General features: G+C 31.4%; 1 protein-coding gene across 14 annotated transcripts in view; it reads right to left on the reverse strand.

The window, feature by feature from the left end:
• Positions 1 to 18454, reverse strand: part of LOC145257798 (protocadherin Fat 1-like) — a 954816-nt gene that overhangs the window by 200419 nt on the left and 735943 nt on the right. For all 14 annotated transcript variants that reach the window (XR_013864025.1, XR_013864024.1, XR_013864023.1 and 11 more), the window contains one exon: positions 17667 to 17880. Coding sequence is in view for 10 of the 14 variants with exons in the window: in XM_080115697.1 (XP_079971823.1) it covers positions 17667 to 17880 (214 nt within the window). In the remaining 4 variants the exon portion in view is untranslated. The remainder of the gene's footprint in view (positions 1 to 17666; positions 17881 to 18454) is intronic.

Consider the following 18454-nt stretch of genomic DNA (forward strand, 5'->3'; position numbering starts at 1 on the left):
GTAATAGTAAACTAAAGATAATCATCCCATAAGAAAACCGAAAAAAAAAACTAATAGGGAATTAATTAAAATTAATGTTTAAAAGACGATGCAAATTAACTAGATCTTTTGCAGATGAATGCAATTCCACGAACCATATATAAGAAAGTTGGATTTTCTTTTTAAATAAATAGAAAAAGGAGGGTTTAATATGAATATCAATACACAAACAAACAAAAAATAATATAGGAATATAGATTTAATTAGTTTTCCTAATTGGCTATTTATACGAATTACAAATGCAGTATTGTAAAAAGGTAAATTAAAATTAAAAAATACTATATAAAAAACAAAAAACAAAACGGCATTGCATTTCATAAGATTTGTTGTTTTTTTGTTATTTTTTTCCAGTTATCTTATTTGGAAAAAATAAAACAATCGTGTATCAATTGTCTTGCACAAAAAAGGAAACAGTACTATCCTACTCTTCAACAACTGTCCAATTTCACGTCGTTAGCGCATTTATTGCCTCGCTTGGAAGTCTACTTCAAGGTACAGTGATTATTTTTGAGAAACCCGTTTTCTTTGAGCGCAATCGAAATCAGCGGTGAAATAATTTATTGTAGTATCCGCATAGACCTCTTTCAGATGTAAAGGTGAATAATAGGTTCTAAGGTATATCATAATCTCCATTAATGAGATTGTAGGCTAAAATAGATAAGATTTAATCCACGTCCATTTGTTTTTTTTTTTATATATATTTACCAGAGTTCGGACGAATAATCGGATTCGGAAAAAAATCGGAACTTTTTTAGGGGTATCGGAATCGGTATCGCATTCAACAATAAACCTTGTTATTTGACGATAGTTCTGAAATGACACATTGTTTTTAACATTATTTAAATTAACGATTCAGCGCAAGATTCACAGAAGTTTATGGACTCTGACACAGGATAGTGATGGGCGGATAGTGCAACGATTGTAGAATGTCGCCAGTCGATACGGGTTATACAGTTCTAAAGATGCGAATAATGTTCTCAAGTTCTGGCGATCATTCTGACATACAACACCTCCCCATTGCACTAAAATTGATGAGATACGTGGAAAGCTGAGTGAATATGCGGATTTAAGCGCGCAACAAACCCACACATCTAACCATGTGCGCGTGTTCTTATTCCAGAAAGATGACTTCATGCCGAAATTCCATCATCGTGCGGGATATGATTAAATACTCTCATATCATCGGATGGGAAAAGTTTGTGTATTTTTTTTTTGTCTTTTCTTTTCTTCTTTTTTCTTAATCCCATTGAAATAGTTTATAAGCTTTAAACATTGATGTTCAATTGTTTTTGCTTATTTCGTTTTGATTTATTTAATGCAGGTTGTTCGCTTTCTTGCATTGAAATGATTGAAAAGAACAATTCAATCGCTCGGAGATTTGGATATTTATTCATTCATTTTCTTTCTTTCTTTCTTTTTTTCTTTCATTAAAAAAACATTTTTTTTTCAGCTTTTAATTTTCTTTCTTTTTCATTCCTATTATTTCCTTGACTTTTTTTTTCTTTTTGTTCCTTTACCTTCTTTTCGATATTTTCCTTCTTTTTTCTTTCCCCGTCCTGTAATATCAACCTATTTTCTTTCCCTTCATTATTCCTTCTCTTCCCGGTATTTTATCTCATCTTCTCTGTAATTTTATCTTTTTTTCTCCCCCTTTCAAGTATTTCCTTTCTTCTACTTTCTATTTTAGTTATTTCTTTCCCCTTTTTGTTGATCTTCTCTCCTTTTTTTTTGTATTTTATTTCTTCTATTTCCTCTTCATTTCCCATTCCATTACTGATATTTTCCTTTCCCGTTTCAATATTATTCTTTCTCTTTTTTATTTCGGTATTTTCTTCTCCTTTCCGATATCTTCCTATCCTGTTCTTTCGTATTCCAGTATTATTTTCCCGTTTTCTTTCCGGTATTATCCCCCTTTCCGGTATTTTCCTTTCCTTTTCTTTCCTATTCTAATATTATTTATTTCCCCATTTTATTTCCGGTATTTTCCTTTCCTTTTCCTTCCTATTCCAATATTATTTATTTCCCCGTTTTATTTCCGGTATTTTTCCCCTTTCCGGTGTTTTCTTTCCTTTTCTTTCCTATTCCAGTATTTTTTTATTTCCTCGTTTTCTTTCCGGTATTTTTCCTCTTTCCGGTATTTTTCTTTCCTTTTCTTTCCTATTCCAGTATTATTTATTTCCTCGTTTTCTTTCCGGTATTTTTCACCTTCCCGGTATTTTCCTTTTCTTTTTTTTTCCTATTCTAATATTATTTATTTCCCCGTTTTATTTCCGGTATTTTTCCCCTTTCCGGTGTTTTCTTTCCTTTTCTTTCCTATTCCAGTATTTTTTTATTTCCCCGTTTTCTTTCCGGTATTTTTCCTCTTTCCGGTATTTTCCTTTTCTTTTCTTTCCTATTCTAATATTATTTATTTCCCCATTTTATTTCCGGTATTTTCTCCCTTTCCGGTATTTTCCTTTTCTTTTCTTTCCTATTCTAATATTATTTATTTCCCCGTTTTATTTCCGGTATTTTTCCTCTTTCCGGTATTTTCCTTTCCTTTTCTTTCCTATTCCAATATTATGTATTTTCTCGTTTTCTTTCCGTTGTTTTCCTTCACTTTTATTTCATTCTTGTTCTTTCATGTTACTATATTTTTCAACTTTTTTCCTTCTCTATCCTGCCCCCCCCGTTTTATTTGCTCTGCGTTTTTCTCATTTCTTTTCCTTTCTGATATTTTCTATTTTTCTTTCGTTTCTTTACAATTTGTTAGTTTCTTTATTTTTGCATTCTTTCTTTTATTTTCTTTCTATCGTTTTATTTTATTTCTTTTAATTTTCATTTCTATTATTTTTCTTTTCTTTTCTTTCTTTCTTTCTTTCTTTATGCTCCTTTCCTTTAAGTTCTTTTTCTTCATTTTGAATTTTCTTTCGCTTTCTTACCATTTCTTAATTTTTTTTCGTCTTTTTTTCTGTTTACGTTTCTGTTTCACTTCTATCTTTTCCTTTTTGCTACATACAAATATGTTATAAAATTATTATCACGCCCATAAAACACAGACAATGATTGAATGTATTACCGCCACAGTTGCAAAACCTTTTTTGAGGAAAAAGATAAACGTCATTAAACCATTGAGTCTCTGTGCGGCTGCGTATGCGGACATATTAATCTTGTGCAACACTCAATTATCCCTTAAACTTTACCCTGCCAATTAAAACAACTCGGTTTTATACTTTAGTTGGTGAAATTCTCAAAGAACAAAACAAAGCAATTAGTTAAAAAAATACAAACATAAAATACTACTATCCCGATTACAAATATATATATATATATAAAGATGGATTTGAAGCTTAATTCTCGGTTAGAAATGCTGCCCTCTGTGGTAATAACGGATACACTAAGACACTGATAACGCCGACACTAATTATCACTGTTGTGATAACCGCCATTGATTTGGCAGTAGACAATCAAAGAAAGCATGTCAAGCAAATTAATGGTCTGTACATCCTGAGCATTCTTACTTGAGGCATAGAAAAATATGATCAATCCACGGATTATTACACTTTGTAACGCAGTCAATAAACTCTACAACGCCAAAACAATTGCAACAGAGTATGGCGACTGCATGCAAAGTGACGTCACGATAAAGAAAAAGAAAAAAGCCTATGAAAAGAACGCGTGTACAGATTGACGATGACGTTGGAGAGGACAGAGAGAAGGAGCACGATCACGTTTTATGCGGGGAAGTGTTCGGAAATAAATGTCGTAGTTAAAAAAAAAGAGTCGAGTTATTACTTGTCCTATGTTCTCTTGCGACGTACTCTGCTACAACGTGTTGGGCCCCGAGTGTCTATGTGTTAACGCGTGTGTAACCTTAAACTTTTCTGGAATATTTTGCCACGCATTCGTGGAAATTAAATGGTGTAAAAAAAGTAGCCGTTATACAGTACATATATATATATATATATATATATATATATATATATATATATATATATATATATATATATATATATATATATATATATATATATATAGTCTTCTAAAGAGAATATTCTTTTCGAACGCGCCCCTGTCTTACCAGCGCCTACTAACGCTACTATTCCACATTCGAATATAAAACGAAAAATTAAATCATTCATAAAAATAAACGGAAAGCGAGTTGGAATACATTCACACAATAAACCGCAAAAAAAAAAAAATCTAATGGTTAAAGAGAACTATCAGAGTTATAATAAAGTGAGAAAAGGGGAGTTAAATCTTACTAGACTACACATAGTCAACACATGATGAACATAGTTATATTTGCTTAAAGGAGAAGATCCTCGATTCCGAGCTGGCTGGTGTGCTCCGTTTACAGTAAAACGCGTATTGCTCAAATGTATTGATCTCAATGTAATCCGTTTCAGTCATTATCAGATTGAATTCGAACAACACCTTTTTTTATTTTTGAAAGAAGATTGTACATACACACAAAACAAGAAGTTCATCAAAATTAGGTGTTTCTACTGAAATATAAAATGAAAGTATAAAAAAATGCTTATTTGTATTTGTTGGAATTGAATGACATATTGTGGTTGATATGCCGTAAACCAAACGAACCTTTCTATCTCGTTCGTTTTCCCAGATCTTGGATATGACTTTAAACTATATCCGATGGTGAGGCCCCAGCTTGCGGGCTTTGGGGAGTGTGGAGCCACCCTTTAATTGCCATTGCTCCCAGGTCCACTCTGACCCTGAGTGTTAGTACCTGTTAGGTTCCCAACTATGGGTTAAATAGAAACTGACTTAAAAAACAAAAAAAAAACAAAAAACAAAACAAAACAAATATACTATATTAAAAAATTGTTCTTCAAAATCACTGGATTCGGCATTAAATAACCTGAAAAGGGTTGATATGCCGTAAAACAAAAACAAACAAACAAACAATCGTTTTTCCAATTTTCTTTTGTCTTCCATTTCTTTTTTCTGTCTTTCCTTTATTATACGTTCCTTACTTTCCTTCATTTTCTTCCCTTCTTTCCCTTTTTCTTTCTTTTTCACTATTTCTTGTCCCCCCCCTTTAATTCCATTTTTAATTTCCTTTTACCTCCTTCCTTATTATTAATTTTATTTCTTTCCTTTCTCTTTCATTTTACTTTTGTTTTTCTTTCCATAATTTCCTGCCGTTTTTCCCCTTCCATTATTTCGTTTTCTTTTCTTCTTTGCAAATATCTTTCTTAGTTTTCTGTTCCTTTCTATCTCTCTTCTATTCTCTTTAGTCTCCATTTTCTTTCTGTTTTTCCTATTTATAATTCCCTTTTCTTCCCTTCATTCCTCTATTTTCTTCCACTCTCCTTTCCTTGCCCACATTTCGTCCATTTTTTTCTTTCTTTCCTTTTTTATAAATCTGTTTTTCCTTCTTTCCTTTTAACTCTCCCGATTTAACCAGAACAAATAAATGGCAGTGCCTGCCAACAAAAGAAAAACGATACCAAACTGCCCTGAACAGCAAATAAATAAATCGTTACAGTACACCACCAACTACATACACCACCATCACCACAACACATACAAAAAAACAAAAAACAAACAAAAAAAAACATAAAAACAAATAAATATAAATAATATATTCCACCATAACAGAGAAAAATGAAAAGCGGGACAGACATTGATTTATGAAAATCAGACATTTGCAGATACGGATGGCCCGAATAACCAAAACCGTTTCTTCACCATCTTAAATAATAGCCTCGTTTAATAAGACTAGATCAACACATACCATGTGCTATTAACGTAGTATATCTCTATCTCTATTTATACAAGAAAAAAGGCATTTTGTCTCTGTGTGTATCTATTTGAGTATCTGTGTGAGTTTCTTCCCTATAGATTCCGAAACGTCTGCGATTTTCTTTGGAAATTTCGCAGAAACGTACTTTGTGTCGAAGAGTGTATTTACATAGGTTTTATATTGGAATGTCTTCGATAATCATCGAAAAATTCATATTCGAAAATATCTGATAAAAGAAGTAACAGTCCGATTTTGACCAAAGTTAACACCCTTATACAGACTAACATCACAGGTGCATTTTAGAAATTTTATCATTGTCCAGCATTTTGGTTACGGTAGTTTCCTCGTCTTACGATGTTATTTATAACGTTATTTGATTATATACATGTGTATAATATACTGTACTGTATTTTGTTACTAGTTTTTAATGTCCTAGCCAGGGTTTTTACTGCATTATTAAATTAATTATGGGATGGAAAAAGTTTATTGGGAAAAGAAAAAAATGTCTTAAATTTGTAATAAATCGATGGATAGTAATGTATGTACAATGTATGAAATGAATGATGGGGAGTGGGAAGATCTAGGAAAACACGCACAAACGCAATCTTAGTCCGAATGCCAAATACGTGCCTGTTTGTGTGTACTGTTACATAGTAGAGCTTTGTAATGTCAGTAACCAAAACTACGTCATTTGTTCGTTGTTTTAATTTTTCCTTTACTAAATCTATATATCTATAAAAGTGAAAGTGTCTGTGTGTGTGTGTGTCTGAGTGTACATTTCCCTATTAAATTACTCTGTAAATTTTCAGTCTACAGACTCAAGATTTGACATAAGGGGTATTTAGATTTGGATAAACCTTTTTAATCGGTTTTCAGCCAGAAATTTGGCTGTCAAGGAGTCAAAGTTCAACGATTTGACCTTTGGAAACTCTACCAAAGTCCTCCGCCCATTTGGGGTATAATACTTGAAATTTTAGATGTAGGTTTCTTGAATATGGATCAAACTTTTTAACTTTACTTGAGCTCAAAACAATAAATGTTAAGGGGTCAAAATTAGGGTCCAGGTTAAAAATATTTTGACTACTGTGGTCTCTACGAAATTACTCAGCCAATCTTTGCTCTAAACATTTGAAATTTTACATTAAGTGTATTCAGACATAGAGCAAGCCTTTTAATCGGTTTTGCCGACAATTTGGCTGCCAAGGAGTCAAAGATCCAAAGATTTGACCTTTGCGATCTTTAGCAAACTATTCAGCTACTTTTGGGTCTAAACATATGAAATTTTACATAAAGGGTACACAGATATGCAGCAAGCTTTTTAATCAGTTTTTGAGCGAAAATTTGGCTGCCAAGAGGTCAAAATTAAAAGTGTTGACCGTTGCAGATTCTACCAAACTCCTCCGTCAATTTTGGGTCTAGACACTTGAAATTTTAGATGTAGGTTACTTGGACACGAGTCCAACTTTTTAATATATATTATATATACATAAAGTTATGAACAGTATATAGGGCCCGAGCAAAGCCGGGCTGAACTGCTAGTTATATATTAAATTTGAATGATGTCAATAACTCCATACGCACACACAACAAATGTAAATAAGCAAACCGACTTAAATTTACATCTATTTAATTTACACAATTAATGGACAAAAATAAAACACATTTTACAGAATTTCCTAATGTTTGATCTTTCGATATGATTGAGTGTCCCTGGAGATATCGTCAAACAACGGAATGCAGTTCCTCTCTTCCTCAACACCTCATTAATTTCACGGTTTTATTTTGATTAGAAATTGAGTGAACGGAAAAGTCAAGAAAAACTCACCAATTCTATATATTTGATGAAAATGAAAAAAAAAAAAAAAATAATAGTCATATTTCATGTTTCTAATAATGAGAAATGCTTTTTCTTCAATCCAATAATATTTAATTAGTTAGCAATCTATTGGTTTGCAGTCGTTAAAACTGGGATAATTAATCATCCTATTAATTTGTTAATAATATTTTTCGAAAATAACTACACTAAACTACAGGAGTCCCCGTACCAAAATCATTACCATTAATCGAAATGTACACATATATGTTAATGTTTATCTCTACAATTATATAAATGCAACTTTGTGTGTGTGTGTGAGTTCGTTCCTTATAGACTCGGAAACGGCTGAACAGATTTTCTTTAAAATTTACAGAACTTAATGTATAAGTCTGGGAGTCATCTTAGTTTAATTTTGTCTCAGAATACTCCCGATAATTACCGATAATCAAAGCCGATATTTTAATTTATCTATCATAGGTAAAGCCCTTTTTCAATATCGCCGCAACAATCACAGAACAATGGGCTGTGAAAATTCTACTGTCAGTAAGTTGATAGCGTGATTTTTTTTTGCATGACATGGTCGGTAATTTCAAACTCCGCATGTAAATTTATTAATTTGTTTTTATTAACTTCAAAGAATGTTATAATACTTGAAAATTTACGTGTTTCTTTTTTCTTTCTTTTTTTTTTTTTTTGCAAGACGTGTTCTCAAATCCTGCACATAAATTTCTTAATGTCTTTTTTCGTTAACTGGAAAGAAGTTTATATGAAATAATTTTATAGAAGAAACAGTAGGTTCTCTAGAGTACAATGTAGAATAACATATTTTTTGGACTAAGTTACTGCATGGAGGCATGTGAAGCTTCCTCCCGGGCGATTTCGATGACAATAAAAATATAGGATTTGTTGATCACCATTCAATCTCAGGCAACGTCGGGTCTCCCTGCTAGTGTTATATAAGAGTAAAATATACTGACAATAGAAATATATACACTGTTGCATATAGATTTATTGATGACATTGAAACAAGGGAATATAGCTTTATATATATATATATATATATATATATATATATATATATATATATATATATATATATATATATCTTATAAGATAGTATACTTATAGGTTTGTATGTTGCTATATATTTTTTTACGCATTAAAATCTATTCTCCAGAGATGCAAAATCGGTCGATGAGAGAGGAACAGGATGCTCATATATATATATATATATATATATATATATATATATATATATATATATATATATATATATATATATATATATATATATATACATCCAAGACAAAAGGCTCTTAAAATTTATCATAGAATTATTCGTAGAAAAAAAATTCAAATATAAGTGCGAAGTAATAAGTTCTAACTAACAGTTTTCTAGATGTTGAAGGTTCAATTCTCAGTATAGGCAATACAAATAATACAATTACAAACTATTTTTATTTCTACCAGGCCACGGATGCGGAAATGAGAGCTAACTACTTTCTTTTCAAAATTTCTTGGAGATTGCAGAGTTCAACGAGACACACCTGAAAAAAGTCAGAGGTTACATCTGCTGAAACATTATAGGATTAAAATTCAAATAATACAGGATTTTATTTGATTTGTATTCTTAATTTTTATTTTTTTGGACATTTTGTTGAAATTTATTTGAATATGTCTGGTCCACTTCTTTTTTATTTTTTTTGAATCAACTGGGCTAATTTGGCTGAATTTTTGTATCGACTTTCATAAGACAGATATATATATATATATATATATATATATATATATATATATATATATATATATGAATAATTATTACGTGCATTAAAGTAAGTTATATATATATGTATATATATATATATATGAATAATTATTAAGTGCATAAACGTTATATATATATAATATATATATATATATCGTTGTACGACACATCAGCGTGGCGAATTTAGCGAGATTAAAAACCAGGAGAACAGAATCTGAATTATGAAGCTCTACCACTGATCTCGTATTAAATGTATCACTTTTTTGTAGAAGTCATTTGCCTGTGATACGTTTCAACAGAAAGCACTCTACCCAAATGCTAATTAAGATGGAGCTGGACATCACATTGGCGAGGGAAAATTTAATACTAGCAAGGATTGACTTAGTAGTAGGGCTCTAGACTCTGGGTCCTGGTTTCGAATCGAGCACTGTTCATTATTTTTTTTTTTGCACATGTTGCAATGGCTATACATTCCTGATCAAAAATTTAAGACCATTTGAAAGACTTCAAAAAGAAACCTTTTTTTTAAAGGACAGATTTTAACCTCCTCCCACTTAAGTTACAAATACTACAACGTAAAAGGTTATGGAAAAGAAAGTTATATTCCAAACATTTAATTCAAAAATGTCATTTTTATAAAATGAGGCATTTTACACTTAATCAAAATCATAAGTCCATAAATTCTATGAATCTGTACGAAAAGTCTATGAAAACATTCAACAACCAAATTTAATGATGCGTTCTACCTCCATTGGTTTTGATGATATCAAAATTTTTGTTAATGTATGCTAGAAATAAGCGTTTCCATTATGGTGCGGATGATATTGCTCCACCTTTCGAAGATGGCTTCACGAAGTTCTATTTTTTGTTGAATATTACTTGCCATTTCGATAAACATTTCTTGTCATCCATCTGAAAACATTTTTTTTGCAGAAAGGTTAAGATTCGTCGTGTAGCGTGGATTGCAGCATTATCCTGTTAAAATAATCATCAATCCCACACAAACGATGGTCCTTCGTCATCAACGATGCTTTCAATAGCATGCTAACATAACCAGCCGCTGACTGGCGACGCTACACCACCTGGAGCTCCATCGTCCCTCTGCGTGGAGAAAATTTCAGTAGGCATGTTTTAGATTTGCCAATATCGTTAGAAGTCACCAGAACCATCTAGATTGAATTATTTCTCATCAGAAAACAGGACTTTCTTCCACTTCTCAACGTCCCATGTTTGATATTCACGACCAAACCTTAAGCCCTTCACCTTGTGACGTGGAAGCAGGCGAGGAATTTGTTTACGCCTTTTATTTACCTTGCCTTTTTGTCGTGAGTGTCGTGTGATGGTTACTTGACTGCAATCAGCATCTGTGTCTGTGATAATTTAGAACTGATATAATTCTGTGACTGCCTTCGTTTGATTAGAAGAAAGTCCCCCGTCTTTCACAACAACCCGCCTTATTCTCTAACTCAATGCAGGACAAATGTTTGGAGGCCTACCAGTGGATTTTGCTTTTCTATAATCCTCACTGTTCTTTAGGAAGTTGTAAATCACAATTTTACTGTGATTTACCTTAGCTGAGATCACCTGCTGTGACAAACCTAGAATTCGAGCACGTTTAAGTTCGATAAGTTTGCTTACATTAGGCATGGTGACACCTTTACGCAGTGATTACTAATCTGTAACTGAACTAAAAAAACAAAACAATTTATACCCTTGGTCTTATATTTTTGATTAAGTGTAAAATTCGTCGTTTTATAAAAATGTAAATTTCTGAATTATATGTTTAGAATGTGTTTTTTTTTCCTCATAACTTTCTAGGTTTTAGTATTATTTCCACTTAATTATATATATTCCAGATCAAAAATTTGAAACCACTTGAAAATCTTTAAAAAGGATAGATTTTAAGCTCCTCTCACTGAGGAGTTTAAAATATATCCTAAAAAAATGGTCTCTTTTTGAAGATTTTTCAAGTGGTTTTAAATTTTTGATCTGGAGTATATATAACTAAGTGTATAAATAATTACAATTACAATATATATAATAATTATGTGTGTATATATATAATTATAATAGATATATTTATATATAATTTTATATGTCTGCGTAACACGTTGACGAACTGTAGTTGTACTAAATAGCCACATTACGTATTCAAATTATTTGCTATCATTATACAAATTAGACTGAATACATTTCCATTTTTTAAAATGTATCGAATGTTAATTATCGTCAAGAGTGTCTATCGTCGCTCGTTTATGCGTTACTAGTATCGTGAATATAGCAAACAGGTTTATGTATGGCGTGAAAACAATCAAGAGCCCAAATGAGTCAATTCACATTAAATACATGATTGAATAAAATAAAACGTAGACACACACACACACACACACACACACACACACACACACACACACACACACACACACACACACACACACACACACACGTGTATAGTTGAAGCATTTTCATTAGTTAAAACTTTCGAAAACCTCCCCATCTCAATTTTAATAGAATTTTTTTTTAAGTATTGAAATATGAGTTTTCTATTATTTGGTGTCTTCGGATTACTGTTCTCATCTTGAGCGCAAGGTCATGTGCTGCAGTGGTTAGAGTACTTGGAAAAATTATTTGTAAAAATGATATTCGTCTGAAGGTTAAAGGTTCAATTCTCAGTGTGGACGACCGAAAAATACAATCGCAAATTACTTAGGATTTCTCTCCAGCCATGGTTGACGAAACGAGAAAATGAAGTAAAAAAAGGGTCTCGTTCGAAATTCCGTCCAAATTCCCAAGTTCGACAGAAATACTCCCGAGTTTGACAAGATCCACCTGAAAAAGTTCAGAGGTTACATCGACCGAAACATAGTGAAAATGATACTTAAAATGAGGAGAGTAGTCTGAAGAATCCAAAATAATACGAATAATCAATTCTTATTTTTTAAAAATTTAGAAACGTAATATAAGTTTTTTTTCGAGGATTATTTTTATAAGTATGACGAATGCCTCTGAAGCTTTATTGAGGTCGAACTTGCCTGTTACCTTCCACAGAATCTAACGTGTACATCTAATTTAGAACTGATTTAATTTTGGGATATCTAGGTCAGAAGTAAAGATGATGGCAAATTTCAAAGTCACACTTTTAATGATAATTTCGGTTTTATTAATAATAGAAACTCATTACTTGGCCCATATTGGAGCCAATAATGTCGCGCACATTTTAAGGCCTTTATCGTGACATTTGACTTTAAACTTTTTCTGGTCAAGACCGAAATTTTAACGAAATTTCAACTTCCGATTTTTCTAAATTTAATGACTTGATTTGTTGCTGTTTGATAACATTATGCAAAATTTCAAATAAATATTTTCGTGGCATATCCTCGGGAATACCTTACTCAATATATATATATTTGAGCCCATCCTTACGTTGTTAAGCGGTGGTATACATTCTTACAACTGACTTATGTTCTTATCCTTCAATAATATAGAAAACGTAAATAATTGTATCTAATTATCTATAAAATAAAACCTTCCAAAAAAAGGAAAATCATATCCCAAAAAGGAGGTAATTTTGATTAATTATACAGGTTAACTCAGATATAAGATACTTCTTATCGGGTCCCTACAGCTTTCTTATATCTGGGCTATACTTATGTCCGGTGTTCTAATATCTCGGTTGCACTGTACATTAACACTCTAATTTGAGACCAGAGAAAATCTCTCTTATATCCGTTTTTCTTATACCCGGGGCTCTTATATTAGGGGTATCTTATATCCGGGTTACACTGTAGATAATTCTAACGTGCGTACTTTTATTTCCTAGCAAATAAAGTATTTTATGGCCGTTTTTTCCCCCATTTTTCCAGACAATAATATTTTTAATTCATATCTTAAATGACAGTGATTCGTCAATCGCTTTTCCGAAGAAATATTACAAAAATGAACACGAATCTTTTTACTAAAAAATAAAAATATAACTGTTGGAATATATTTATTTTTTCTAGTCTATATTCATAAATGCTCTGTAGTTATAAATCAGAGTCTAATTTGGGACCAGAGAAATATTTACTTACATCCGTTTTTCTTACATTCTAGTTTCTTACATCCGGGTTACACTGTAATAATATATGGGCATTAATCGGTACTTTACTGTTAGTAATAATATTGCTTTTGAAATTGAAAATGTGCGTCAGCGTAAACACTATTAAGAAAAAATACGCTTTATTTTTTCGTAAAATTAATTGTGAGTGTCAGCTAAATATGCTTTAAACAAATAAAACGAATGTATTCATATATTTATTTCAGATTATAGCAATTTAATTGTGTTTAAAACGGTAGATATTCTGGCCCCTGAAAATAATTCACAGCTAAATAATCTTCATATCAATAAAAAACAAATGTCAACTTGTTTTAAATGTATTTATTTAGAGTTATAGTTTAGACATAACAGGACGACATAACTTATCTTCAGAACAATTCATTCTAAAATGAGTAAAGCCGGGTTTGTTTTTACTATAGCGGTATCAGATTAATCACCAAATACCATCTCTACTGATCGGACGATTTGATTATTTTAATATCTATGACAGGTGATAACGTACGTCAGAACATAAAACGCCTTAATGTATTATTATATAGTTCATTTTTATTACGATTATTAAAGCGCATATATTCATGGGTTTCTTAAAGGCCTTACAAAAAGAGAGCTTATTTGATATGGCAACGTGAATAGATTAAACTCTAAAAATAGCGTAATATGAGGACTACATTTATTCATAGAATCTTAAACAAATCTGTGGATTAGTGAACGTTTTCGCATGAGCTTATAAACAAAAGCGCCCCAAACTAATCAAAAGACATTGCCAGGTAGCCATTGTGATCGGTTAAGCTGCCAGTTAGTTCAGACTTGATGTTCGACCTTGCTTTATTTGGACTTCGCAAGGTTAAAGTTGATGAGATTCAGTTACAACCTTCATTCCAGAACAGTATTCACATTTATGTCGCGGCCAAGAAAACAAGTCGAGTTAGAAGAGATGTAATCCCCCCCCTCTCTCTCATATATATTTATATTGGATATGATATATATATATATATATATATATATATATATTTAGTGGAAATGGTAATTAATAAAAACTGAAGAAAGTGCTCAATACTGTTGTAGAGCAAAAATGCGTTTTATTTTTTATTACAGTATATTTCTGTTAAGTTACATTGTTGTTTCAGCTACTCGGCCGTTTTTTTTTTTTGCCGTCTGTAGCTTCCTCAGACTTTTACAGAAATTCATATTTCATAGGTTTCTGTAAAAGTCTGCAGACGGCCAAAAAAACTGCCGAGTAGCTGAAACAATAATGTAACTTAACAGAAAGATACGGTAATAAAAAATAAAACGTTATATATATATATATATATATATATATATATATAAGAGAGAGAGAGAGATTGAAAAATTCTACGCATGCGTAACTGAAAAATTCTACGCATGCGTAATTAGATGAAAACAAAACTATGAAAGGTTTTCTTTTAATGAACCTTTTTTTTCTTTTAAAATATTCAAATAAAAGCAAAACTAAATCTCTTTTGCTTTTTTTCGTCGGCATTTTACGAATTTTATTTTTATTTTTCACTGCAAGTTGGAATTGTTATAGAACAGTTAAAGGAAAACGCAAAGTTTATAACAATAGGTAAAAGTGCTCCAGAAAACCAACTATGGAGCACTTTTAGTTGATTTTTAGACGGATTTCATGTTTAGTTGATTTTTAGTTGTTTTTTTTTATGGTATTCCACTTTTACTTAATGTTTTAAACTTTCATTGCAAGTTGGAATCGTTTTTAAACAATTAAATTATATTAAAAAAAAAACAATAACTCGAATCCAATCCGAGATTCTTCATGAAATGCCACAAAAGATTTTAATACGATTATTTTGATTTAAAAAAAATCGAACTTTCTTTCATTTTCATTTTTTAAACGTTTTAAAATCTTTTAAATTCATTTTTGCATACTACAATTTGAAACGCTAAAACGACCGCAAAACATTTAACATTACAAAAATAAGCCGTTGACTTGTGATAAAATGCTTTCGTTAAGAGTCGCACTTCTTTGTTTAAAAAGACATTGGGCGGAAGTGACGTCGGACAAATTTTAAGGTTCTGATGACCAACACTGTATATGATGTAACTTTTTAAAAGCAAATATAAAAATAGATGTTTTGGTAACATTTTTAATTGGTTTCCACCGTAACATTTTCCTTTAAAATGATGACTTCTGAAGGTTTTCGACTATGCTGAAAACGACTATTGCATTTAAATTTTCCGCAAATAAGTAGTTTCCGGATATTAAGCAATGCAATTCTTTATGTTTAAAGTGATGCCCATCACTGTACTCGCAGTGCGCATATTTTTGCCATAATTAATATACTCACTATTCCATAGCTAGCCTAACCATATACTGACCCAACGGTCACGTATATATATATATATATATATATAAATATATATATCGGTGTGTGTGTGTGTGTGTGTGTGTGTGTGGACTTGTTTGTGCGAGTAACGGTCATTCCTGTATCTATGTTTTTGTGTACAGACTTGAAACATGAGATTTGGACCGTTGAACAAATGGCGCCCAAGTCATATTTTATTTTTACTTCTGAAATCGCATCACATATTGGGTACAATATACTAATTAATAGAGAATTTACTCTATAATATTTTGCATAGATTAAAATATCAGTTTAAGCGTATTTTACGACTAGACAGCACACTAGTATGTATATATTTCCACAGTTTATATAAAAGAATATGCATATTTTAAGAAGTATTATGTTTCTTATAATATAGTCCAAATTGTTACAAATTATAAGCTGAATGAAATATATTTCGACCCCAGAGGATATATAATGGTAAAAATATATAGACAGTCGCCTATGATTAAAATACTTTGAAAATGATAAAAAAAAAAATTAAAGAATAAATAAACAAATAAACAAACATCTTGATTGTGGAGGAATTGTGTTATTTTGGTCATTGGAATGTAACATCAATATATATATATATATATATATATATATATATATATATATATATATATATATATTAAGTAATGTGATTTATAATTTAAAAATTAAAAAAAAAATTTTTTTTAATTAAAAAAATTTTTTTTTTAATTTTTAAATTATAAATCACATTACTTAATATTGAATTAGCTCTAGGGCATTTAACTATCGAGCTTATTATATATCTAAATTACAACGAGCACTTTCTATTTTCTGTATTTTAATTAAACTAGTAATTTCACTGTTACATTAAAATACACTTAGCTCTTTAGACTATTGTTCTAATCTCCTTTAAATTATATATATATATATATATATATATATATATATATATATATATATATATATATATATATAGAGAGAGAGAGAGAGAGAGAGAGAGAGAGAGGGGGGGGAGAACGAAAGAGAGAGAAAGAGAGAGGGAGAACGAGAGAGAGATATTTTCAGCTTCAGCTTCAGGTAGTTGCTTATCTAGCTGCATTAAAGAACTGTGACACAGCAAAACAATTTATGTATGAATGACAATAATATGCCCCTACTTGAGAATTGAATGACTTACATTTTGGCTAGAATGTTTAACGTTCAAGGGATTGAATGCTGATAATGGGGTTCTTTTAGGCTTCGTTTATCGTGAAGTGAGTCTACAATTCCCTCCTTTTTATTATTAGGATTAGCTTCTTTTTAGTAAATGGCTTCGTGCATTGTCTGGGACGACTTCCATTAAAAAAAATATACTCAACCGATTTGCATCTTTTGAAAGTGTATCGGAAGTGTTATAATATCGATATGCAACAAACGTATTCACCGTCAATGGTTCAAATGCTATTGTCATCTTTATCAAACTTGTTCAACTGTGATGCAAAAAAGAAATTCAGTGCTAAAAGTCTTACTTTATTATGTATCTCCAATTTGAATTTCACATAATTTGGATTCTTTGGGCTCCTGATTGATCTTGGGTGTGATTTTCACAACGATTCAGTCAATGTAACCTTAGACATTCTTCAGGTGGTTCGAAATTTCATTTAAGTTCTCAAGTTTAACAGAAATACTCTAGGGTTCGACAAGATACACCTGAAGAAGGCCAGAAGTTAGATCAACCGAAGTATTGTGAACTTGACATTAAGATGAGAACAGTAGTCTGAAGAATCCAAATAATACGAATAACAAAACCTCATCTCCAAAATGCAGAAACGTAATTTGAAAATGTTTCAAATTTTAAGTTCATAGAAAAAAAGCGGATTCCTTACCAACAATGGAGTACCAAATCTTATCTCTATCAGGATCAAAAGCTTGCACCAACACGATCCATTTGCCAACAGCATCGCTCTCCAGCACTTCCTCCGTAATGTATTTCTTGTTGAATATCGGTGGATTGGGCGAATAATTCTTGACATTCACAACCTTGATCTTCACTTTGGCCGTCGACTTCTTTGAAGGGACGCCCTTGTCTGTTGCTTTTACCTGTACATAAATCGAAAAGAAACAGAAATCATTAAGCCAAAAAGAAAAAAAAAATGGAATGCTGTGACCATATTATCGAATCGAAAAAAAGTGTTGATGTGAAACTTTGGTTTTCTGAAAAAAAAGTAACTCGCAATTTAATTAATAAAATGCAAAATCAAGATAGTAGAGAAACTTGTTTTTTTTAATCGTGTTCTGATTTTATGGCTGCCACAGATCATCTGGGGTAAGTAGATACTGATGATTGACATTTTTCCCAGAATTTAGAAAAAACTAATTTCATTTTAGTAAGAGGAAGAAACAAATTATGTAATAAGTAGTACAGCGCAGAAGGGGGGGGTGATCTCTCTCATCTCCTGAGAGAGGGCAGTAAGAGAGATAGACATATGACGTAATAATACAGTAGAAGAGAAGAACTTATCCCTTCTAATACAAAGAGAGAAAGGGACAGAGAGAGAGAGACAGTGAGAGAGAGAGAGAGAGAGAGAGAGAGAGAGAGAGAGAGAGAGAGAGAGAGAGAGTGTGTAAGTGAGAGAAAAAAGATCGGAAAGTGCCGAATTGCCTTGCTGAGTTT

This window comes from Euprymna scolopes, chromosome 3 (assembly GCF_053919585.1).
Source record: "Euprymna scolopes isolate OS-2025 chromosome 3, ASM5391958v1, whole genome shotgun sequence".
NCBI classification, from domain to species: domain Eukaryota; kingdom Metazoa; phylum Mollusca; class Cephalopoda; order Sepiida; family Sepiolidae; genus Euprymna; species Euprymna scolopes.